Source organism: Kogia breviceps, chromosome 5, assembly GCF_026419965.1.
Source record: "Kogia breviceps isolate mKogBre1 chromosome 5, mKogBre1 haplotype 1, whole genome shotgun sequence".
NCBI classification, from domain to species: Eukaryota; Metazoa; Chordata; class Mammalia; order Artiodactyla; family Physeteridae; genus Kogia; species Kogia breviceps.
The window spans coordinates 77,847,559-77,874,139 of NC_081314.1; the positions used below are offsets into that span (position 1 = coordinate 77,847,559).

General features: G+C 37.4%; 1 protein-coding gene across 25 annotated transcripts in view; it reads left to right on the forward strand.

Moving 5' to 3' along the window:
• DLG1 (discs large MAGUK scaffold protein 1) overlaps positions 1 to 15,405 on the forward strand; it is a 313,869-nt gene extending 298,464 nt beyond the window's left edge. For all 25 annotated transcript variants that reach the window (XM_067034266.1, XM_067034270.1, XM_059064880.2 and 22 more), the window contains 3 exons: positions 1,369 to 1,478; positions 11,488 to 11,579; positions 12,511 to 15,405. In XM_067034266.1, coding sequence (XP_066890367.1) covers positions 1,369 to 1,478; positions 11,488 to 11,579; positions 12,511 to 12,617 — 309 coding nt within the window. In that variant the 3' untranslated portion in view covers positions 12,618 to 15,405. The remainder of the gene's footprint in view (positions 1 to 1,368; positions 1,479 to 11,487; positions 11,580 to 12,510) is intronic.
• Positions 15,406 to 26,581: the final 11,176 nt, after the last annotated feature.

Sequence of the window (26,581 nt, forward strand, 5' to 3'; positions counted from 1 at the left end):
TTAACATCACTAGTAGACATCTTATGCTTCCTGATATGATGGACTGAGAAGGATGCAACATCACTTCTGTGGTATTCCTACCAAAAATGTGTATCCTGCCATCTGATGGGAAACATCAGGCAAACCCAGGTTGAGGCATATTCTATGAAAAAAAAATGTTCTGTACTCTTGAAAAATATCAAGGTCATGAAAGACAAAGACTAAAGAACTGTGCCAGATTGACAGAAACTAAAAAGACATTACAGCTAAATGCAGTGTGTGGTTCTGGATTGGACCCTAGATCAAGAATACTTTTTTCCTTTTGCAGCAAAGGATACTAGATGACCAAATGAAATTATACTGTGGTTATGTAAGAGATGTCATTGTGTTTAGGAAATAAGGGGTAAAGAAGTCTTATGTTTGCAATTTACTGTTAAACTGTTGTGTACATATATAGAGAGGGAGATAAAATAAAGCAAACAAGATAGAATGTTAATGTTTCAATGTAAAGTTTTTTAAAATTTCTAAGCAATCAGGTAAAATAGTAATATCTAATAAAAGGAGGTGGTGGGTACATGTATATCTGTTTACCTTCTATATGTTTGAAGTATTCATAAAATATTAATTTTTAAATTTTAAATAGTCCTACTGAGTTGAAATTATCATTCATTCAAGTGGATTCAAGCCCTTAGATTACAAGACGCATTATGGGGTAGTACCTGACTTTAAATGTTATAATAAAATCTGTTTGATAAATTAAAAGTACTGCCCTATTTAACATGGAAATGCTCATCTTTACTAAAAACCTTAATGTCCTTTGGCAGTGAATTTAAGCATGTCAGGAAAGCATCTTAAATTCAGAATTAGGGTTTCCAAATGCTTCAGTTTGTAATAAAGTTTTTACTGGTCACCAGTAAGATGAAAAATAGAACAGAGAGTGGTAGTGAGGTTTTATAAATTTAAATTTATTCCGTTTTAAAGATTCTCCTTTATCCTACACTTTTACATTCTTGTTTGATCATATATTCTTTTATGAAATGATGGTTGTGGTAAGATGGTAGCTCAGGGTATTTTTGTAGTGCCCTTTCTCAGCATAGTAAAAGATAGGAACCCCATATTGGTTGCCATTTTGAGAGGTTACTGATCTGTGAAAGCTAGGAGTAAGGACACTGTATTTTCATTCTTTTTTAAATGTAATATTTGAGAATGGAAAACCAGTTATCCATAGTCATTATTCATTGTCTTCATAACAGAAATGACAAGTTTGCTTAAAGTGAACAGGATCCAAACATATCATAATTCAGATTTTGTACTTGTAGGAAATGTACCTTTGATATAGTTGAAAATACTTGGTTCACTTGTTTTTCTTCCCTATTCCCTCTGTTTTAGGGCAAACACTGTATCCTCGATGTGTCTGGAAATGCCATAAAGAGATTACAGATTGCACAACTTTACCCAATCTCCATTTTTATTAAACCCAAATCGATGGAAAATATCATGTAAGTGTAAATGCCTAAGGCACAGCCTCTAAGTACAAATCCAGTCTCTGTTACTTATTAGATTGGGTAATTTACTTACCCTTCTTGCATCTCAATTCCTTTATCTGTAAAATGCAGGTAATAATAGTATACCCACCTCAGAGGGTTGTTGTGAGGATTAAATAAGCACTCTTGATATTAACTATTATAATCATCAACATTAATATACTAAAGTGTAAAGTAACATATGTTAAAATTTTTAAATTTAAATTGTCACATGTGTCCAGTACCTACTTAATTGGGCAGTGAAGCTCTGGGTAACCATTAAGAGAATAAAATAATGTATAAATATTTACCTAATAGAGAACAAAAAATAGAATTTAAATAAATATTAAACGAAGAAGGGAATGAGCAAATAGAAACATAGTTTAGGTGGGGCAAAAGGATACAGATAGTAAGATAGTATAAATTAACCCAAATGTTTCATTAATTAAATTCTAGACTAAATGGTCCAGTTAAAATACAAAAATTGTCAGAATAGAGGAATGAAAAATAAATAACTATATGTTGCTTTTGTAGAAAAGGAAAAAAATCTTTACCTTCTCCTCCTCCAGGTTCTCAGCTGGGCCTCTGTAACAAAAGACAGATGAACAAGAGAAAAGCGTGCAAATTTACTTAAGTTTTACATGACATAGGACCCTTCATAAGAAAATGAAAACCCAAAGGAATGGTTAAACCTGAACATTTTTATACTAGGTTAGATGAAGAGTGGCGAGTGATGGGAAAATGTGATAGGACCAGACGATATGACTTAAGAGTAGTAAACTAGTGGAAACTTAGTAAGGCTTGTTCGTTCAAATTCCTCTCAGCTTCCCTCCATTGTCAGAGATAAGGATGGTCCATTTCTTCAGATATAGGGAGGTCACCTCTCACATGAAGGTCTTATTGACCTGCTTCAGGGGAAGGTCAGAGAGTCCTTCCAGTACCTGTCATTTTTCAAAGTCCTTCAACATTATGCCAAGGTACCATATTTTGGGATAGTGTGCTATAAAACCCATCAATTATATGTTGCTTTCATAAGACGTACCTTAATTATTAGTCTATGGAAGGACTGAAAGTGAATAGAAAAAAGGGATATACCGTGCAAACACTAAATAAATTAAGCTGGTTTATACGACTTTCAAAGTAAACTTTAAAGTAAGTAGTATTACTAGAGATAAAGAGGGACATTCATAGAAGTTAAAAGGTTCACTCCATTAGGAAGATATATTTATACATTTGTTTTGCACTTTTAGTAGCACAGTCTCAAAATATCTAAAGCACAAATTGACAGCTGTATAGGAAAAATAATAATAATTCCACAATCATAGTGAGCGAACATAACAAAAGAATCACAAAGTAATAGAATAAGAAAACAGACAAATAAAAAAATAAATAAGGATATACAACAACACAAATTAGAAACTTTACCTAGCTGACATACATAGACCACTGCACTCAACATCTGCAAAATTTACACCTTGATTTCAAGTGCACTTAAAATAATTACCAAAACTAATTATATGCTAAGCCACAAATTTCAAATGATTAAAAACAAATATCTCTTAGCATGATGAAATTAGAGTAGAAATGAATAATTTAAAGATCACTGGAAAATCCCCAAATATTTGGAAATTCTGTGGATCAAAGAATAAGTCACTCCATAGGTTAATAAATGTTTTGAACTCAATGGTAATAAAATTGTCAAGTAGATAAATTTGGAGGATGTAGTAGCCTAGAAAACAAACATACGGTAGAGAGGATTAACAAATCAAAAATGTTTTCTTTGAAAATACTATAAACTATTAATAAGAAAGATCAAGGAAAGAAAATTTTAAAGGCATAAATAACATCAAGAATGAAAATGGGAATATCACTACACATACAGTAGACATTAAAAATGTTAATACAGGCAACCCAGTAGAAAAATGAACAAAGGACTTGGACACTTCACAAGAGGATCCAAATAGTTAATAAACATTTTAGATAGTGCTTAATCATGTAAATGCAAGTTAAAACCACAAGGTCATATATTATACTAAAATAGCTAAAATGAAAAAATACCAAATGTTGGCAAGGATGTGGAACAACTGAAGCTCATAACACTGATAGGAGTGTAAATTGATACATCCACATTGGTAAACTTGTTTACAGTATCTCCTAAAGCTGAACATACACATAACTTAGGACCCAAAAGTCTCATTCCTAGATATATACTCAACAGAAATGTTTACATATGTTTACCAAAGGCATGTACTAGATTAGATGGAAATACTATACTAAATAACTAGAAACTATCCAAATACCCATCAGAGCCTACATAAGTATGACATATTCACACAAAATGAAATATTCTACAGTAATGAGAATGAGCAATCTCCAACTACACACAAAAATATAGAAGAATCTCACAAACATAATTTGAGTAAAAAAAAATTCAGACCTAAAAGTATATATACTCCATGATCCCAAATTTAATCATTGCTTATAGAAATCAAATAGAGGTTACTCTTTGAGGGTAGGTTGGTGCCTGGAGTGAAAACACCCAGATTCTTAGGTGCTGATGTAATGTTCTCTATCTCAGTCTAGGTACCAGATATACAGGTAAGCATAAGTTGCTGAAAACTCATCAAGATATACATTTATGATATTTCTGTTTTATGTTTGAAAATTATACTTTAAAGAAATCTGAGGAAATAGAAAAGGAAAAAAAGATATAGAAAATCTAGACCTGTATTCCTAAAGAACTTGACTTTGTTATGAAAAGCCTTCCCACAAATAAAAGAGCCAAAAGGACTTACTGAATTCTACCAAAAGCTAAGAAGTAATACCAGTCTTATAAAGATTCTTCAACTAATTTTATGGGCATTAATTTAATACCAAAACCTGTGAAAGATTTCACAGGAAATGAAAATGACAAACCAGTCTTACCATGAATATAGATACAGAAATCCTTAACAAAATATGAGCAATTTGAATCCAACAATTTTTTTAATAAGATAAAATACAATAGACAGGTTGGGTTTATTTAAGGAATGCAAGGCTAGGCTAACATTTAAGATTAATCAGGGATAGAGCTAGAGAGAAGATGGAGTAGGAAGCACCAGGAATCTATCTCCCCACCTAGACAACAGTTGGACTTGCAGAATCTGTCTGATGTTGACCCTTGAACATTGCGGGTTTGAACTGCATGGGTCTACTTAAACATGGATTTTTTTCAGTAGTAAATATTGCAATACTACTCAATCTGCAGTTGATTGTGGATGCGGAACCATGGATACAGAGGAACCAAGCATATGGAGGGCTGACTGTTAAGTTATACATGGATTTTCAACTACATGGAGGGTTGGTTGGCACCCTTAACCCTGACATTGTTCAAGGGTCAACTGTAATTTGGAACTCAGGAATTCATTGAAGACTTGCAGCTTCTAGGGGATGGTTTGAACTGTCAAATTTGATTTATTTCACCTCCTAGCATGGTAGGAACTGCCCATTTCCCCACCTTCAGCCTCCTAGCAGGTAGCCATGCACTCATTCCTTGAGCAGCTTATATAAAGTTTGTGGAGCCAAGGTGGGGAATATGGACCTTGTCCTCCAAACACTGGGGAATCTGTGCTCAGATAGCTGATTCCTGCTTCTAATTGTGGAGGTGCAGACACAGAAGCAGAGAGCCGTTGTTGCAAACCCCACTGCCACTGTTGCAGGGCCCCACCTCTCAGGCTGAAGTGACTTCTAGAGAGTGAAGGGGCTGGTGCCTTTTTTCCCCCTCTTTTACGTTTTCTTTTTCCCATTTGGGAGCCAGACTAGGACGTTCACATATACAGGAGTATTCAGAAAGTCAGCATGCATGCCCAGGGAAAGGCACAGGCTCAGAAGAGATCTGAGAAGACCTTATGTGGATACACCTCAGGCTAATCCCTGGCATGGAGGCATCCTACAACAATTTAAAACAAACAAGAAACCCTAAAGGAAAGAGAATTTTACCTCTGGCATTATCACATTATAAGATTCCAATGTCCAGTATTCAATAGAAATTTATAAGGCATACAAAGAAACAAGAAAGTATGAAAAAAAAAAGGAATAGGGCTTCCCTGGTGGCGCAGTGGTTGAGAGTCCGCCTGCTGATGCAGGGGACGTGGGTTCATGCCCCAGTTTGGGAAGATCCCACATGCCGCGGAGCGGCTGGGCTCGTGAGCCATGAATGAGCCTACGTGTCCAGAGCCTGTGCTCCACAACGGGAGAGGCCACAACAGTGAGAGGCCCGCATAATGCAAAAAATAAAAAGAAAAAGGAAAGTATGGCCTATTCAAAGGGAAAAAAATAAATCAATATAAACTGTCCCTGAAAAAGACCTAATGGCAGATATACTAGACAAAGACTTTAAGACTGCTGTCTTAAAGTTTCTCAGCAAACTCAAAGAAGCTGTGGAAAAAGTCAAGGAAACAATGTGTGAACAAAATGGAAACATCAATAAAGAGGTAGGAAACCAAAAGGAAATTCTGGAGCTGAAAAGTACAATAACTGAAATGAAAAATTACTTTCAAATTTTTGAATGAAAATTTCATTCAAAGAGGGATACACAGATTTGAGCAGGCAGGAGCAAATATTTGGCAAACTTGATAGAAGAATGGAAATTATCAAGGCTATGAACAGAAAGAGAAGACTGAAGAAAAGTGAACAGATCCTAAGGAACCTGTGGGATACCATCAACCGGAAGAACATATGCATCTGGGAGTCCCAGTATTAGAAGAAAGAGAGAAAAGGCACAGAGAATATTTGAAAAAATAATGGCTGAAACCTTCCCAAACTTGATGAGAGACATGAATATAAACATCCAAAAAGCTCAACAATCTTCAAGTAAAATGAACTCAAAGAGATGCACATTGAAACACATTTTAATCAAACTGTCAAGAGACAGAGACAGAATTTTGAAAGCAGCAAGAGAGAAGTGCATTATCACATACGGAAGTCCTTATTTTCAGTAATTTATGTAAGTGGACTAAACTCTCCAATCAAAAGACAAAGATTGGCAGACTGGATAAAACACATGAAATCCAAAGACACAAGTTGAGAAAGTAAAAGAGATATTCTATTCAAATAGTAACCAAAAGAGATCAGGAGTAGCTATACCAATATCAAGACAAAATAGACTTTAAATCGAAAAAGGTTATATATGACAAGAAGGACATTGTATATTAAAGTTTCAATATGGCAGGAAGATATAACAATCATAAACAGTTACATACCTAATAGCATATCATCAAAATATATGAAGGAAAAACTGATACAATTGAAGGGAGGAACAGCTCTACAATAATAGTTGGAGACTTCAGTACCCCACTCAATGTATAGAACAACCAGACAGAAGATACATAAGGAACTAGAGGGCTTAAACAACACAATAAACCAGATAGACGTAACAGACATATACAGAACACTCTAGCCAGTAATAACAGAATACACATTCTTCTCAAGTGCACATGGGACATTTGCCAGGGTAAACCATATGTTAGGCCACAAAAGTTGATTCTTCAAAGAGATCAAGAAAAATGACAAACCTTTAGGTAGACAGACTAAGGGAAAAAAAGAAGACTCTGAAACTAAACTCTGAAATGAAAGTAGGGACATTACTACTGATTATACAGAAATAAAAAGGATTCTGAGAGTATTATGAACAATTGGGCACCAAAAATATGGGTAACCTAGGTGGACAAATAGCTAGAAACATAAAACCTGCCAAGACTAAATCACAAAGAAATAGAAAATCTGAATAGACCTGTAACTATAGTAAGTTTTGTATACATATAACTTATACACCCTATATTAAGAAAATTGAATCAGTAGTCAGAAACTCCCAACAAAGAAATGCTCTGGATCTGATGGCTTCCCTGGTGAATTATAACAAACATTTAAAAGAAGAACTAATGCCAGTCCCTCCTAACTCATTCTGTGTGACCAGCATTATCCTGATACAAAAGCCATACAAAGAAACGACAAGAAAACTGTAGACCAATATCCCTTATTAACATTGATGTAAAAATCCTCAACAAAATATTAGCAAACAATTCATCAATATATTAAGAGGATTATACACCATGAGCAAGTGGGATTTATTCCTGGAATGCAAGGATGTTTTAACATATGAAAGTGGATCATTGTAATAAACCACATCAACAAAATGAAGGAGGAAATCACATGATCATCAACTGATGTAGAAAAAGCATTTGACAGTATTTAGCACCCTTTCATGATAAAAATATTCAACAAAATCAGAATAGAAGGAAACTATCTCAATATAATAAAAGCCACTTATGAAAAACTGACAGCAAACATCATACTCAATGGTGAAAGACTGAAGGCTTTTCTTCTACGATCAGGAGTAAGGCAAGGATGCCTGCTTTCACCACTTCTATTTAATGTAGTACTAGAAGTTGTATCCAAAGGAATTAAGCAAGAAAAAAAAAGCCATCCAAATTGGAAAGGAAGAAGCAAAATTATCTCTGTTTGCAGATGATATGATCTTATCTGTAGAAAACCATAAAGACTCTACACAAAAGCCATTAGAACTAATAAATTCAGCAAAGTAGGAGTATGCAAAGTCACCATACAAAAGTCAGTTACATTTCCATACATAAACAATGAACAATCTGACAGGGAAATTACAAAAACAATTTTATTTACAATAGCATCAAAAAAAATAAAATACTTAGGAATTAACCAAGTAGGTGAAAGACTTGTACAATGAAAACTATAGAACATTGCTGAAAGAAATTAAGATACAAATAAGTAGAAACACATTCCATGTTCATGCATTGGAACACTTAATATTGTTAAAATGTCTGTACCGCCCAAAGTGACCTACACGTTCAATGCAATGCCTATCAAAATCCCAATGACATTTTTTGCAAAAATAGAAAAATCCATTCTAAAATTCATATAGAATCTCAAGGAGCCCCCAAATAGCTAAAACAATCTTTAAACCAAAAAACCAAAAAATGGAAGACTCACACTTCCTGATTTCAAATTTTATTGCAAACTACAGAAATCAAAATGCTGTGGTACTGGCATAACGACAGAGATAAAAGACCAGGGGGAAGAAATGGTCAGTTGATTTTTGACAAGGATGCAAAACCATTCAATGAGGAAAGGACAGTCTTTTCAACAAATGGTGCTAGGAAAACTACATATCCACATACAGAAGAATGAAGTTGGATCCTTACCTAACGCCACATTCAAAAGTCAACTAAAAATGGATCAAGGACCTAAATGTAAGACAATAAAACTCTTAGAAGGAAACATAGGGCAAAAGCTTCGTAACACTGGATATGGCAGTGATTTCTTAGATGTGACACCAAAGACACAGGTAACAAAAGAAAAAAAGGAAGGTTAGACTTTGTGAATATTTTTAAACTTTTTATATCAAATGATACTATCCACAGGATAAAAAGGCAACCCACAGAATGGGAGAAAATATCTGTAAGTCATATGTCTGATAACAGATTAATATCCAGAATATATAGAAAACTAAAACTCGACAACAAAAAAAAACTTGATTCAAAAATGGGCACAGGACTTGAATAGACATTTCTCCAAAGAAGATAAACAAATGGCCACTAAGCACATGAATAGATACCTATCATCACTAATCACTAGGGAAATGCAAATCAAAACTACAATGACATACCTCTTCACACCCATTAGGATGGCTACTGTCAAAAAAACAAAATAATTGCTGCCAAGGATGTGGAAAAACTGGAATTCTTGTGTACTGTTGGTGGGAATGTAAAATGGTACAGCTGCTGTGGAAAATAGTTATGGCCCTTCCTCAAAATACTAAAAATCATAATTACTATATGATCCTGCAATTCCACCTCTGAGTATATACCCAAAAGTATTGAAAACAAGGTCTTAAAGAGATATTAGTACACCCATGTTCATGTTATCATTATTCACAATAGCTGAAACATGGAAGAAACTCAATGTCCATCGACAGATGAATGGTTAAGCAAAATATGGTATATGCACACAAAGGAAGGAAATTCTGCAATGTGTTACAACATGGATGAACCTTGCAGACATTATGCTAAGTGAAGTAAGCCAGTCACAAAAAGACAAATACTGTATGATTCCACTTATATGAGGCACCTAGAGTAGTCAAAATCATAGAGACAGAAAGAATGGTGGTTTCCAGGGACCAGGGAGAGGCAAGAGTGCAGAGTTATTTTTAATAGGTATAGAGTTTTGGTTTTACCAGATGAAATGAATTATAGGGATGGATGGTGGTGATGCTTGCATAGGTACTAATGCCACTGAAGTGTATACTTTAAAATGGCTAAAATGGTAACTTTTATATTGTATATATTTTACCACAATTTTTAAAGTAATTTTTAAAAATCAGTGTAGTGTAAGACTCGCAGACATAGAAAACAAACATGATTACCAAAGGGGATGGGAAGGGATGAAGTAGGAGTTTGGGATTAACAGATACACACTACTATATATAAAATGGATAAACACCAAGGGCCTACTATATAGCACAGGGAACTATATTCAGTATCTTGTAATAACTTATAATGGTAAAGAATCTGAAAAAGAATATATATATATGAAAAGAATAGATACATATATAACAGAAACACTTTGCTGTATATCTGAAACTAACAACATGGTAAATCAACTATACTTCAATTTTTTAAAAAATCAGTGTAGTGTACCACATTAACAGATTTTACGGGGAATTCCTTGGTGGTCCAGTGGTTAGGTCTCGGCACTTTCACTGTGGTGGCCCAAGTTCAGTCCCTGGTTGAGGAGCTAAGATTCCGCAAGCCCCACGGCGCAGCCAAAAAAAGAAAAAAGAAAAATAGCTTTTAATATTTTAAAAATGCTCATTTTAATAAATGCAGAAAAAGCATTTGATAAAATTAACATCTATTCATGACAAAAATATTTTTTAAACTATGAATAGAAGGGAATTTCTTTAATCTGATGTAGGTCATCTACAAAATATCAAAGCAAACATCATATTTGATGATGAAGCATTGAAAGCGTTCCCTCTTAAGTTGGGAGCAAACTTCCATTTATCCATCATCCAGCTGTAACATTAATTACCAACTGTGAACAATCTCGTTTCATCTATCCCCCCACCTCCTTACCCCTCCACTCCAGATTATTTTGAAACAAACCCCAGACATTATACGATCTCATCCGTACATCTTTGTATATATTTGAAAGATAAAATTCTTTATTAAAAAACATCACTGTGATGTCACACTAAAACGTATATACACTGATATGTATAAAATGGATAACTAATAAGAACCTGCTGTATAAAAAATATACATACACATTGTAGAAGTTTCAGGCAATATGAAAAAGCATAAAGAAGAAAAAAAATCACTATGTCACACTAAAACAGTAATTCCTTGATATCATCAGTTCATGTTTTCTTGATTGTTTCATAAGTTTTGTTTAATTTTTTTCAATTTGTTTGAATCAAGTTCCAAACAAGGTCTGTTTGTGACAGTTTGTTGTTAAGTCTTTTGATCTACAGATTCTCCCTTCATATCTTTCTCTTTTGTCTGTTTATTTGTTGAAGAAACCAACTCATTTATTCTGCAGTTTTCCCCAAACTATATTTTGCTGATTGCCTTCTCATGGTATTATTTAATGTGTTCACGTATCCCCTTTACTATCTATAAACTGATAAGTAGATCTGTAAGTCATATTTTAATAAATTTTCATCTAAGTCAAAACTGTCAAATTAATGCTTAGTTTTTTTGGCTATCTTGAACTAATGCAAAAATGTGTTGTAACCCTTCTGTCATTCCAAGTAAAAAGCTAACTAGTCAGTGACTGGATGTAGTTTTTAATGACATTAAGATTCTCAATGGAGCTCAACTTTTCATGATTTTATATGTCTTCTCTCCTTTATCATCCTTTTTCAAAAGTATTATAATGTAGTAATTACTAATTTCTAAATTTATTTGTATAGGGAAATGAATAAGCGTCTGACGGAAGAACAAGCCAGAAAGACGTTTGAGAGAGCCATGAAACTGGAACAAGAATTTACTGAACATTTCACAGGTTGGCATCTGGTGTAGTGCCCTTTATGGTAGAATTTTGCTTTGGAGCCATATGAACTGACCCATTGAAATGGATTTTGAACTATGCCCACATTTACCAGTAGTAATAATAAGTGCTATAAGTTTCAGAATAATTCATCTAATCTAAGTTGCAGTGATGAGGAACCTTGAAATTTAGTGTTTCTTAGGGTTGTCAATGAAGATAGCGTGTACAGGAATAATTCATACTGACCAGAGGAAAACATTCAGACTTGACTTCTTCAATGAAACTGACTTTTCTCTTATTCTTTATAAATTTTGATCCATTTTAAGATATTATTTGTTTAAAAAGAGAAGAGTAGGTAGCAACTCCCAAATTCATTTTATTCTTTAAATTATTCCTTAGGTATCTTTGGATAGGTTTTTGTTGTTGTTTATTGTTTGTTTGAAATAATGATTAGCTTATATTTGGTGTTCATATTAAGTACCATTAAGTGTCATGGTGTTGTAACCCGTGTGTGTGTTTTTTTTAAGGATTTTTAATAATTTCAGACTTACAGAAAAATCACAAGAATAGTACCAGCAATTCTCATATACATGTATTCCACAAATGTTCACATTTTACCACATTTGTAATTTTGCTGAAACATTTAAGAGTAAGTTGCAGACAGATGCTCTTTTGCCTCTAATTACTTCAGTGTCTATTTCCCAAATACACAAAGTAAAAAATCACCAAATCTGGCTTTCTGTTAAATTTTTAAGGTAAAATTTTTTCTATTTTACAAATAAGAAAATTCATGAAATGAGCCTTTTCTAAGCAAACAATACATAGATGGTTATCTCTTCGTGAATGAGTATTTCTAAGATATAGCTTCTGCTGTTTTACCAACAATTATAATGGTGAAGATAGACAATTTTAATGGAGGTTTCTGATTTTATTTCTATCATTACAGCTATTATACAGGGAGATACGCTGGAAGACATTTACAACCAAGTGAAGCAGATCATAGAAGAACAGTCTGGTCCTTACATCTGGGTTCCAGCAAAAGAAAAGTTATGAGGACTGATGTTTCTGTTTCTCTTTTCCACAGTCTCATTTTCTTTGACACTTCTTTGCCCTTTCCTTCTGGAGTCTGTCTTCAATACTTCTTCCATGTTGAATCATATCCCACTCATCATGGTCTGCAGTTGCACTTATTTTTGACATCTTAGTGTCTCCTTCAAGTTGTAACATCTGTATTATTTTATCTCACTATTGGTTTGTGGCCATTTTTCACAAATGAAGATGGAATGGCCTGACCAGCTATTAATAGGATTTGGGGAGACGGGGAAATTGTGGTAAAATTCCTTAATGTTTAAGGGAACGTAACTTTAAGAGATTTTCAGAGAAGCTTTATATACATTCTTTCCAAATTTCAATATAAATGAAAGAAAAGTGGTTTTAATCAATGATTTAGTAAACTTTGAGCAACAATGCACGCTTAACTTTAATAGCATGGTTTGGCCAACATATTAGCTTTCAAGTCCTTTTCTCAATTGACTTCTGTTATCAAAGCAAATATTTCATTATAGACAAATAAGGAAAATATGTTTTTTAATTTCAAAATTAATATCTGAGTTAACTTTAATAATTTCACAAGGGATATTCATATTCATATCTTCTTAAAGTCTTTTATTGTTTGAAGTTTTTTTTTTTTCCTCCCAGTAGATTTGCTAGGAATAACAATGTTTAAATGTTTTTAATCTACTTGTGCAACACTATTTATAGTGTCTTACAAAAGTTGTTCATACATAATGATCATCACATTTTCTGAATTGAGGCCATGTTTAGGTGCTAGGGGAGTTCACCTTTTACACATAAGGTTGAGAAAATTTCATAGACGTAAATACAAAACAGACATTACAGTGATGATGTAATCATTATGGCAGTGGGAAAGAAGTCCAATTCATAATCTAAAATTTTAAATGCGTTCTTAGGGGTCAGATTTTAATGACTATTTTACCCACAATAACTGACTATTTTGTTATAATAAAATATATATATAAATATATATATAACTTTCTTTAAACTCTAACTATGGGAATTATTTTCTTTACATAGTTGCACACACACAAACATATATATGTATATTTAAAATATATTTTTTTTCTTTTGCCACCTACTCTCTTGGTTTGGTTTTAAGTTAAATATTAATTGATTGGACTTTATCTTCCTTAATCGTGTGAAGTGAAAACAGGAGGATGGTGGTTGTGGAAAGAAGCCCTTAGGGAAATTAGGTTATACATAAAAACATGGGCATGTTCTCCTCTTTTCTAAAAAAGTTTTCAAATGGTTCCTGGTTGGTTTTTTGTGGGGGATTTTTTTCAGGGGGGTTGGATGTTGTTACCGTTGTTCTTGTCATTGGGTTTGGATTTGGTCTCCACCTCTTTACAGTTCTCCTTTCATTAATAGGCAAACAGGCAAAAACCTCATGTGTATGAGTGTTTTCCCCTCAGACTGTACACCTTTCATCTCTTGTAGCTGCTCTGCAGTAGAGTTGCACAGATCTTCATGGTGAGCAATTAAGAAATTTTAGTGAAAAGTAGATAACAATTTCAGAAATCAATTTCTCTGGTCTTTTATATTAATAATACTGTTTGGCTTCCCATTGCTTTTTTGGAGTTTATTAAATATGTGTTTTTGACAACCTCCTCATTACAGTTTCTTAAACAAATGAGTACTGGTTTGTAAAGAATTATCAACATTATCCATTCCATTTATGAGAAAGAGGAGAACAGCTAATAAACTTTATTGTAAAATCTGTATGTAAAATGTGTCTTGTATTCTGAAAGAAAAAATTATTTTACAAGCTAGTGTTTTCTTGGAACAATTTGGGGCATCACATGATTTGTAAACTGAATTCAAGAATCATTAGGCAACCTAATCATATTTCTTCTGTAGGTTTTGGAATTGAATATGTTAACACATTGAAATATATACCATAGCTGTTACATGCTAATATAATAAGTTGTTTCCAAACATAAATAGATTAGAAGAAAACTATTGTAAAATGATCTCAAGAGCCTCAGAAATCACCTTATAGCAGGACCCCAGCATAAGCCATTTTGAAGTATTCACTGGTCGAATGTTGTAAAATATCAAGAGGTTATAAAATGACACCATTTATGTGTTAAAATGTATACTACATTGCTTTCTGAATGTCCTTGTTAAGTGATTTTTTGTAAGAAGATACTTTTGTGCACCTTTCTAGACTGTATAGAATTTTTAATAAAAGTACTAATTGTTTAGTACTACTATGCAACAGACACTTTAGTATCATTTAATTTTTAAAAAGAAGATAAGAATTACTGGCCGCAGTATAAAGCTTAAGCAGAATCTCTTGGCCAAGCTTACTTAGCTATTAAATGGCAGTGCTGGGTATTGATATCAAAATTTCTCTGTCCCAAGTTCTTTCTAATATACTATGCTGCCTCATTTTTCAGCCCCTACTGTGGAAGGCACTGTGACTTAAATTATGTTACTGCCCCTTTACAGATAAAGGTAGACTTAGATGAAGGTCCTTGCCCAGAGTCTCATAGTAAGGACAGACCCACAGAACAAGTCGTTCCATCACAGCTGGAAGGACTGTTTCTAGGAAAAAAGTCAGCCCAGCACTGTCATAGTGATGTACAAGAAAAGAAACTCTTCAGAACCAAAAATGGAACACTATTCATTAGGAGGGGGAAGTCCACTATTCTAATACCCAGGGAATGATACTATTTTGAATGTTTTATGAAATATTCCATATTTTTAATATGCTTCTTAATACCCTTAATTCGGCAAAAATAAAAATGCCTCTTAAATGTGACTCTACGTCTTTGGTTGCTTTCCTATTCCGTATCTGCTCAGGGCTCTTCAAAAAATGATGGGAGCAAGCTTGAAGGGCTATTCTAGCAGAATACACTCTGGTCAGCAAATTCCTGCTGAACCCACCACACAGTATTTAAACTCCAAACGTGGCAATTTGGGGACTTTACTAATGAGGAAAATTTGTTTTCTAAAGTACTAAACAGCTACCTTCTAAGATTCTGCCTTGAATACTCTTATTAATTTACAGATGGTGAAACAGAAGCCCAGAGATCCCTGTGTCCTAATCAAAGTTGCACTGCAACCAGGAACAGAGCCAGGATTAGAGCCTTTAACTCTTAGCTCCTCGAACAGTAGTTTTTCTACCATTCCAGTTACTTTTCCTCCCTTGCTGTGAGCTGAATTTAGTGGGCTCTTCAGTCCCTCGGGATTTGAATTATTGACTAAAAGAAAGGAAATATTAGTGAAATTGAGATTTTATTGAGGTGGTCGGATTTGAAAGATATCAGGGAAAAACACAAATGTCACTTTTCTGACCCAAATTTAGAGTATCTGGTTTAGTCCAATGTTGAAGATTCCATTGATCTCCCTCCAGAATTGCACAACATAGCTCTCGTTGGTTTTGGCAGCAGAGTACTATAATGTGAAGAATGTGGGCTGTGGAATGACTTGACTTGAATGCCAGCTCTACCACTTACTGGTTATGTAACGTTAGTTGGGCAAGTCATGTCATCCCTCTTTCTCTTTATCTGTAAAACGGAGATATTTTGAGAATCAGTAAGATTACAAATAAAGGGGGCACTCTAAAAGTTAATTCCCTTTTCCTTGGAATCAGAAGCCTGGAATTGTTCCAACTCCCCTGTATAGATTAACTTGAAACTTCATTTTGCCATATTAAATGAGATTTGATTGACTACCTTGCAGGACTATTAATAAGGATTAAATAGAGCAGTGTGTACAAAACACCAATCACAGCATCTGATACTTGACTCTCAATATCTGTTCTTCCTCTTACTCTGGAGTGTGTTTATGGTTGCAGAAGAGTGAGAAAGAAGAATATGGTGCACCATTCTTTATCCCTATAGAGAAATTTTGACAGACTTTTAGTTAAGAAATTATTTACATTTCAGTCTCTATAATCTTATTAACTCATCTCTTCTAAGGATTCCTACTCTTTGTCACAGATGCTGTGATTGTGACCTACCGTAACTCAGCCTTAAACATGGAACTGGAAGACATCAAGATTTCATAAGCCATTCTCACATCTCTGTACAGTGTTAGACCCTACCGTCCCTAGCGATTCTCCAGAACCTTAATTATTGAGAGTCTAGAAACAGGTCTGGAAAAAAATTACTTAAATTGCCCAGATAAAATACATTGTCTTTCAATTTAAGAATAAAATAGTCACTACTTACTCACTGACTGGTTTCTCATTCGTTTCCTACTACTACCAGCTCTTTCTCCATTCCACCCCCAAATATGGTTACCTGAGAACTGGCAAAACAAATCCTGGTCTGCTAAACAGCATTGTGAACAGAATTGGTGGTCAGGTAACCTGGTATTATTGTTTGAGACTTTGAGGAACAGGTACAAAACCTTACCAGGGAGAGTTTCACACTAGGATTTTTCTAGCCGTTTCTGTCACCTATAGTAGTAGTAAACAGATATGTGAAGAACTAGGGGGACAAGACCAAAGGACAGTGAAGGCTGGAATTCTCTCTCACCCTCTCTCTAGTTTACTTTTTCTTGAAGTATAACATACATATATAAAATGCATTATAAGTGTACATATACCTCAGTGAGTTTTTACAAACCAGCATCGTGTGTGTAATAACCAACGTGAAGCTCAAAAAACAGAACGGGACCAGCACCGCAGGCACCCCTACCCCTCATCTCACTCCCAGTCACTACTTCCTGCTGCAAGGGAAACCACTATCCTCATTTTCTTACTGTATATACTTCTTAGTTATGTACAGTAAAATGGTGTATCATTCTATGGGTTTTGATACATGCGTGGAGTCCTGTAACCACCCCCACAGTCAAGAATACAGGAGTTCCATTATCCCCAAAATTTCTCTTATTCTTGCCTCTGTGTAGCCAATACCCCCTCCAAACCCCAGCTTCTGACAACCACTGATCTTTCCTTAGTGCCTCTACTAGTTTTGCCTTTCCTAGAATGTCATATAAATGGAATCGTATCATATGTAGCATTTGGAGTGTGGCTTTGTTCACTTAAGCAAAATGCATCTGAGATTCATCCCTGTTGCTGCAATAGTTTGTTAATTTTCACTTCTGAGTAGTAGTCCATTTATGAATGTGCTGCAATTCATTTATCCATTCACGGAATGAAGGACTTTGGGATTGTCTCCAGTCTTCCCCACTATGCTTTTGTACTTCTTTACAACCATAGGCCTGCAGGAACAAGGAGCAAAGCCAGAAATGGGCCTCGGATCTGATAACCACAGCAGGCCCTCCCCACGCCCACCTTTATCTGCCGTGAGCATACATGCATTTTGGCAGTTGCACAGGAGCCTATCGTCCTAAAACAAACTTTAAATGCAGAATAATAGATCCCAAGAGCCTGTTTACAGAACAAACTTGTGCCTAAAGTAGGAGACTGCTAGAATAACCAATTCAGGATTTGTAGAATTTCAAATTCCCAGGAATAACATGATTCAGTAGCTGGATGTGCCGGTTACTGGTGCCAGATTCTCAGTGTCCTAAGGGAAATGTAGTTTGTTTAGGACAGTAGTGAGAAGAAGGTAGTCCGAGCAACAAATGAAAAGAGCTATTTGTCAAACATGAAATTGTCTAATAGACTTATAATTCAGAAAACAGCCCGTGGAGACAGCCCTAATCTCTTAAAATCTAGCTTGTTGAACACCCTAAGGACTGTAGTTTTTTAAATTATTAACTACCAATTTTCTTTAGGTGGTAACCTCTCTGCATCTCTTTTCTTTTTAAATAACTTTATTGGAGTATAATTGCTTTACAGTGTTGTGTTTCTGCTGTACAACAAAGTGAATCAGCTATATGTATACATATATCCCCATATCTCCTCCCTCTGGAGCCTCCCTCCCACCCTCCCTATCCCACCCCTCTAGGTGATCACAAAGCATGAAGCTGATCTCCCTGTGCTATGCAGCAGCTTCCCACTAGCCATCCATTTTACATTTGGTAGCGTATGTCAGTGCTACTCTCTCCCTTTATCCCAGCTTCCCCTCCCCCTGCCCGTGTCCTCAAGTCCATTCTCTACGTCTGCGTCTTTATTCCCGCCCTGCCATTAGGTTCATCAGTACCGTTTTTTAGATTCCATATATGTGTGTTAGCATACAGTATTTGTTTTTCTTTTTCTGACTTACTTCACTCTATGACAGACTGTAGGTCCAACCACCTCATTACAAATAACTCAATTTCGTTCCTTTTTATGGCTGAGTAATATTCCATTGTATATATGTGCCACATCTTTATCCATTCATCTGTCTATGGACATTTAGGTTGCTTCCATGTCCTGACTATTGTAAAGAGTGCTGCAGTGAACAGTGTGGTATATGTATCTTTTTGAATTATGGTTTTCTCAGGGTATATGCCCAGTAGTGGGATTGCTGGGTCATATGGTAGTTCTATTTTTAGTTTTTTAAGGAACCTCCATACTGTTCTCCATAGTAGCTGTATCAATTTACATTCCCACCAACAGTGCAGGAGGGTTTCTTTTTCTCCACACCCTCTCCAGCATTTATGTTTCTAGATTTTTTTTGATAATAGCCATTCTGACCCGTGTGAGGTGATACGTCATTGTGGTTTTGATTTGCATTTCTCTAATGATTAGTGATGTTGAGCGTCTTTTCATGTGTTTATTGGCAATCTGTATGTCTACTTTGAAGAACTGTCTGTTTAGGTCTTTTGCCCATTTGGGGATTGGTTTCTTTGTTTTTTCAATATTGACCTGCATGAGCTGCTTGTATATTTTGGAGATTAGTCCTTTGTCAGTTGCTTTGTTTGCAAATATTTTCTCCCATTCTGAGGGTTGTCTTTTCCTCTTGTTTATGGTTTCCTTTGCTGTGCAAAAGCTTTTGTTTCATTAGGTCCCATTTGTTTATTTTTGTTTTTATTTCCATTACTCTAGGAGGTGGATCAAAAAGGATCTTGCTGGGGCTTCCCTGGTGGCACAGTGGTTGGGAATCCGCCTGCCGATGCAGGGGATACGGGTTCGTGCCCCGGTCCGGGAGGATCCCACGTGCCGCGGAGCGGCTGGGCCCGTGAGCCGTGGCCGCTGGGCCTGCGCGTCCGGAGCCTGTGCCCCGCAACGGGAGAGGCCACAACAGTGAGAGGCCCGCATACCACAAAAAAAAAAAAAAAAAAAAAGGATCTTGCTGTGATTTATGTCATAGAGTGTTCTGCCTGTTTTCCTCTAAGAGTTTTATAGTGTCTGGCCGTACGTTTAGGTCTTTAATCCATTTTGAGTTTATTTTTGTGTATGGTGTTAAGGTATGTTCTAATTTCATTCTTTTACATGTAGCTGTCCAGTTTTCCCAGCACTGGGAAAGAGGCTGTCTTTTCTCCATTGTATATTCTTGCCTCCTTTGTCAAAGATAAGGTGACCATTTGTGTGTGGGTTTACTTCTGGGCTTTCTATCCTGTTCCATTGACCTATAGTTCTGTTTTCATGCCAGTACCACACTGTCTTGATTACTGTAGATTTGTAGTATAGTTTGGAGTCAGGGAGCCTGATTTGTCCAGCTCCATTTTTCTTTCTCAAGATTGTTTTCACTATTCGGGGTCTTTTGTATTTCCATACAAAATTGTAAAATTTTTTGTTCTAGTTCTGCCACTGGTAATTTGATAGCGATTGCATTGAATCTGTAGATTGCTTTGGGCAGTATAGTCATTTTCACAATGTTGATTCTTCCAATCCAAGAACATGGTATATCTCCCCATCTGTTTGTATTGTCTTTGGTTTCTTTCATCAGTGTCTTATAGTTTTCTGCATACAGGTCTTTTGCCCTCTTAGGTTTATTCCTAGGTATTTTATTCTTTCTGTTGCAGTGGTAAATGAGAGTGCTTCCTTAATTTCCCTTTCTGATTTTTTGTTGTTAGTGTATAGGAATGCAAGAGATTTCTGTGCATTAATTTTGTATCCTGCTACTTTACCAAATTCATTGATTAGCTCTAGTAGTTTTCTGGTGGCATCTTTAGGATTCTCTATGTGTATAGTATCATGTCATCTGCAAACAGTGACCGTTTTACTACTTCTTTTCCAATTTGGATTTCTTTTATTTCTTTTTCTTCTCCGATTCCCATGGCTAAAACTTCCAAAACTATGTTGACTAATAATGGTGAGAGTGGACATCTTTGTCTTGTTCCTGATCTTAGAGGAAATGCTTTCAGTTTTTCACCATTGAGAATGATGTTGGCTGTGGGTTTCTCTCTGCATCTTAATTATTACTAATATGTGGTTAACAGAAATCTAATTCTAGTGCAGTATACTCAAGGAATCTGAACCAGAGCTGGGCCCCAATTGATTGGTTTGACCCTCAACATTTTTGCATGCGGATGGCACACTCAGCCTTGTTGGTCTTTTCCATTCTTATCATAATATGACTTATTTCTCATGTGTGTGTTTTCCAAAAAAATTAGGTCATGCCTTTAAACTGGTTCTAGACTAAACCTTAGGAACTACCTGGTGTTTACCCAAAGTAGGAATAAAGTACTCGAGGATATAATCATCCCTACTTCTGCTATTTAGCTGTTAATGACAAATTTCATTTGGACAGTTTTTAACCACAGTAGGATGATTTTTTTTTAACTATACAGAAGTCAGTGAGCAAAGCAATTAGCATGTGAAACAAGATATAGTGAATTTTCTGGTGGAAGGAAAGATTAGAACAAGTGATGTAATCTTTCTTTAGGATGTATAAAATTAGGTTCATTTACCTCACAGATGGAAGGGCTAAAAACAAGAGAAAGGTCCCATATGTTCCACACTATAAATCTCTACAGAAAGGTTTTCTAAGTCTTGTGAGAGGCATTTGAACAAAAATATCTACTTCCCTAGTGGTATTTAAGACTAGAAAGGATATCTCTTGATGATACGTCCATTTCTTTCTCTGAAAGTTCAGTGCTTGGTTCAGATCTAGTTTATCTGACATTCCTCACTACTTCCTTACTAGGAAAAAACTTTACTAACCTTTTAACTATTTTTCTACCTGTGGCTAATAATAGTTGTACTTAATAGAATATTCTTTCCATCAGCCAGGTTTTTAACTTTAGTGCTGCTTGACATTCTCTTCCTCAAATATCCAGTCACTAGATACTATTGATTCTTCCTTAACTTATTTTTTCTTGCTGTCATTTCCACTGTCATCACTGTAATCCAGGTCCTTAACCCACCCTCACCCGCAGGCCTGAATTATTGCAGTGGCCTCTTAAATCATCTCCCAACCTCTAATTGCTTCCTTGCTAATCCAGTCTGTCAGCCACCAGATGACTTTTCCTAAGATGCAACTTGGATTGTGCATCTCCTCTCCTCCATGACCTTCATGGGTACTAAATCCAAACGAATCAATTGACCTGCATATATAGTTCCTGGAACGTAACATGTGGTCAGTAAATCACCTACCTCCCCAGTCATCTTTAGTCACACACCCCCTGCAGTGCTTGTCTTGTGGCTGGTGGTCATGCAGATTTTTACTGTGCTGATTGCTGTGTCCTCCCCACCCAAGTCCCCTCATCAAGACTCTACCTCTCTTCAAGACCCACCCTAAATCCCTCCTACAGAAGCCTTCCCAGTTATAGCCCTTGATGCCTGAATTCCTGCAGTACTTATTGGGTGTCCACTTAATACTGAGCGTGCACTCTTTGTGCTGCCTTTACAGATTAGGTGGCCTTCACCTTGTATTCCTCTGCCCCAGTGAAGTGCCCAGGGCAGGTGATCAGGGCACACAGCTCCTCTACTTGTCCAGAGCCTGCTGGCCTCTGTACAGCGTGGTCATCTTCACTGATGTGGTTTTTAATGGGCTGAAAACAGACTTGTATAAGTGTTGGCAATGACTTCATTTGCAAATTGGTAGAGTTGGGGCCATGGTGTAGGGGATGAGAATGGATAAAAAGGTCTGACTATAAATCTCTAAATTAGCTAAAATTTTTTGTCTAATTATAGTCCTTTCCTTTCTGGTTCCTGGAATAACAATCTCTCTCCCTGAACATGCTTTGTGACATTTTTTGTATAAATTTTATCTTTCTTGTGCATATGTTTTCATTATAAGTCATCTGAAACCTCCTCGGAAGTAGCTGGGTATGAATAATTTCTCTGAAAGCCTTATTGACAGAGCCAAATATAGTATTCTTGCTTTTACTCTTTAGCCTCCCTTTTTACTGGTTTCCACTCAGATTAAATCTTATATTCAACAAAATAGATGGAGATTTATTAATGGCTTTAAACCTGTATCTCCAGAGTTAATCTTGGAGCCTTCTAATCTTCTTCTAAATTTTAAAGTCTGGACTGCAAGGAGAATTTTCAGGGGAAAAAAAAACTTTTGTGGTTTGATAATTAAAATAATAAACTGAGCTCCAAGATGAGAGACCTACCCTTGAATGCAGGTCTCACACCTGGTGGAGCCTTTTCCACCCTTCATTTTACCCATCTCTGAGGAAGAAGGATTTTCTCTTTTCCTTTGAAGATCACCCTCTGCTTGTCCTCCTGGTCTTATTCCTCATATCTTCTTCCATTACCCTCTTTTCCTGTCTTGTTATTCTCCTTCCTCCATGGGCTACTTGTGCTCTGACTATATGATCAAATTTCTCCTATAAAAACTTTCCCTTGACCCCAAATCTGAAAAGAACCCCTCTTCTCTTCCTTTCCTAGCCAAATATCTTGAAAGAGACACACTGTCCACTTTTCACTTAAATAATATTTATTGAGTGCCTACTTATCCCAGACCTGATGCTAGACATTGGGAACGATGGCAGACAAGACACCACCCAGGCCCTTGTGGAGTTCAGCCTCCTGTCCAAGGCTCAGTCCTTGCCATGCCACTGAAACAGCTCAGACAAAGCTTCTGGGGACCTAGTTCCCAAATTCTGCAGCTCTTCTCAGCCTCCCCCTCCAACAGTAGGAGACACCTTAACAATAAGTAGTAACATCCTCAAACCTAATAGCTCACACTTAGAAATCATCCTCCCTGTTCAAGGTCCTGTGATGAGTACAGAGAATCTGCCTTTGAAAAGCTTACACATAGAATATCATGTAGCCCAAATACACAGGGCTTCCCCTAAGTCCAGTTTCATAGGGAAAATACTTTTAGAGAGGCAAAAGCTTTTATTCACAAAACTTGCTTAATATACCTACCATTGATCTCAATATACAAATTCAGATGTATTAAACAGCAAATACTTGGGGAGTGACATCAGGGGTAAGAATGTAATATCCTTTTATAACACATTTACTGCTGCAAATGTTCACCATTCCTGATTTCTCTGTGCATACCAGCTGTTCCAAGTGTCCCCCAGAATAAAAATTGTCTGGATTTTTTCTTAGTCATAGGCCTGAAAACCCATAGAAATAGAAAAATACAAATTATGGTTTGTTGAAATGAAAAAATATGAATTTTCCTAAGACTCTGGGTAAAAGAATTGTTCACATTTTTCTGTCTCATTAGCCCCCATATCTGCCAATACAGGTTCTCTGCTCCCTGTCAAAGGCCCCCTCTTCTTTCTGAGTCCCCAGAGGCTATCTTTAGTGTGTTCCATCCAGTAGCATCTGCTACTGTTCCTGAGTTCCATGACAAGCAAGCTCCCAAATCCTTGGAGAACCAGAGCTGTGTCTTTGGTAGAGAAGAGCTCTCTGCATTTCATATTATGGAATAGGGTCAGGAGGTCCCAAAGCATTGTTGCTCAGGCCCCAACATCTTACAGAAGTGTTAGTGAAACCAGTTCTTATATTTTTTATACTGTCCCTCTAACCTCAGTATGAGTCCAGAATGGGGACCAAACTATCCTCAGTACTTCTGCCCTCTATAAGGCTATTCCTGGGTTAAACTACTCTCACTGCATCCCACCCACTCCTCTGATTCACCCAGGTATGTCTGCACCCCAGAAATAGGATCCAGGCTCAAGCTGAGGCAGAGTTCCCCATTACACACAGGTATCAATACAAAGCTATGTCCATGCTAAGGCCAGGCAAATGGGCCTGATGTAGAAGCCCCTGGAGCCCAGCAACAGCAAGTTCCCTGATGAGCCACAGTTGAGGAATGACTCCTGAGAGACAGGGAAAGGACCCGTTGTGAAAGAGCTCACCCAAGCTCTTAGCTTGTAGCTGCTTGACACCTTATCGGTGTCACCAGGAGTTTTAAAGGAACGACTTAATGAACACAAATCCCGCCAGTAACTTCTGGTTGTTCCTGAGTGTGACAAAGTGAGCTTCTTCATCCTCATGGGGTGCGGCTTGCTAAGGACACCTATTTATTCCATCCCCTTAGGACAAGCCATAGCCCTTCTGCCAGGGCCACCTACTATCTATTCGTGCAAATTAGAAAGAGGTGCCCTTCCTTTGGATGGATCCAGCTGGGGATGAAAAAACAGCTTCCACCAAACATGCCCCCCACAGATTCTCCAGAGCAGACAGCTATTGGGGGAAGAAGAATGACACATCAGAGCCATCATGACCTGCCTTTTACAGGGGAAACAAGCCCCCCAGAGAGGAGAACGAACTTGCCCAAGGTCACACAGTGAGTCAGTAATAACAAGAGTACAGCTCAGGTCTCCTAAAGCCCAGCCCATGTACCATCCATAGATCATCTCAGGGTGTGATAAGCAACAGTTTCATGGCCCAATCGGAGGACTCAGGGCTCCCTTCCCCAGGGAGCAGAGCAGGTTCAAAGACTGACAAACCCAGATCCAAGTTCCCTTCTCTCTCACTCAGCGTTCTTTTTACACATGTCCTCTACCCAAGACAGGGAGGAGCTCATTCCTGGGTACTCATGGGGGTGGGGGAGGGGTGGCGATGACAAAAGATGAGGACATAAATGGATCACTGAGTAACCATTTCTGCAGTCCACTCCCCTCATCCCCAGTACACATGGAGAACTGCACTTCTGGTCTACATAGAACAGTGCTTCTTAAACCCTACTGTGCACCAGAATCAAAAACATAGATTGTTGATGGTCTTCCCCGAAAGTTGTTTTTTTTTTTTTGTGCTAGGCAGGCTTCTCACTGTTGTGGCCTCTCCCGTTGCGGAGCACAGGCTCCGGACACGCAGGCTCAGTGGTCATGGCTCACAGGCCCAGCCGCTCCGCGGCACGTGGGATCCTCCCGGACCGGGGCACGAACCCGCACACCCCTGCATCAGCAGGCGGACTCTCAACCACTGCGCCACCAGGGAAGCCCTCCCCTAAAGTTTTTGATTCAGTGGGTCACATGCGGGCCTGAGAATCTGCATATCTAACAAGTTCCCAGGCGATGCTGATGCTGCTGATTTGGGGACCACACTTTGAGAACCACCAATCTAGTCCATGTTTGGTCTTCTTCCCAACCTCCAAAGCATGATGGAATGAGCGAGGCTCTGCCGGAGACCTGGGTTCCAGTTCCAGCACTGTCACTGACTAAATATGACCCAGGGCAAGTCACTTCCTGTCTCTAGGCCCAAAGGGAGGCAGTGAGATACCCCCACTGCCAGCTCCTCCCCAGTCAGGACCACATCAACTTGGATTCATCTCTGTAGCCCCAGATCCTTTGTACAATCTGTGCTTGAAGAGATGCTGGTGAATGAATTTGATTGCCTTCGAGCTTCCTTCCAGCTCAGGCCCTAGGATTCTGACCTCTTCTTCTTTCCAAATCCAAACTTTTCCCTCTCCAGTTGGACCAGATATTTGGGATCTTTCTAGGACAAGAGGAGGGGAGGATGTTCTGGAATTCAGGGCAGATTGTTGAGGTGCGAGAGCCCTGGAACACCCGTGAGCTGGGGGAATCAGGCCGAAGACAGCAGATACCTTACTCTCAGAAACAGCTGAGCGTGTGTGTCCAGGCCTAGGAGCATGGGGATCAAGAGAGACCTGCGGTTAGACTCAGCCCCCGCAGCGGCACAGGCTCCAGCAGGGGGCGCCAAAGAGAAGCGTAAGGCCAGTCCGGTCAGCGCCCAGGTGTCCAGTCGGGGGTGGGCGGGTGCACGGTAGGGGCGTGGA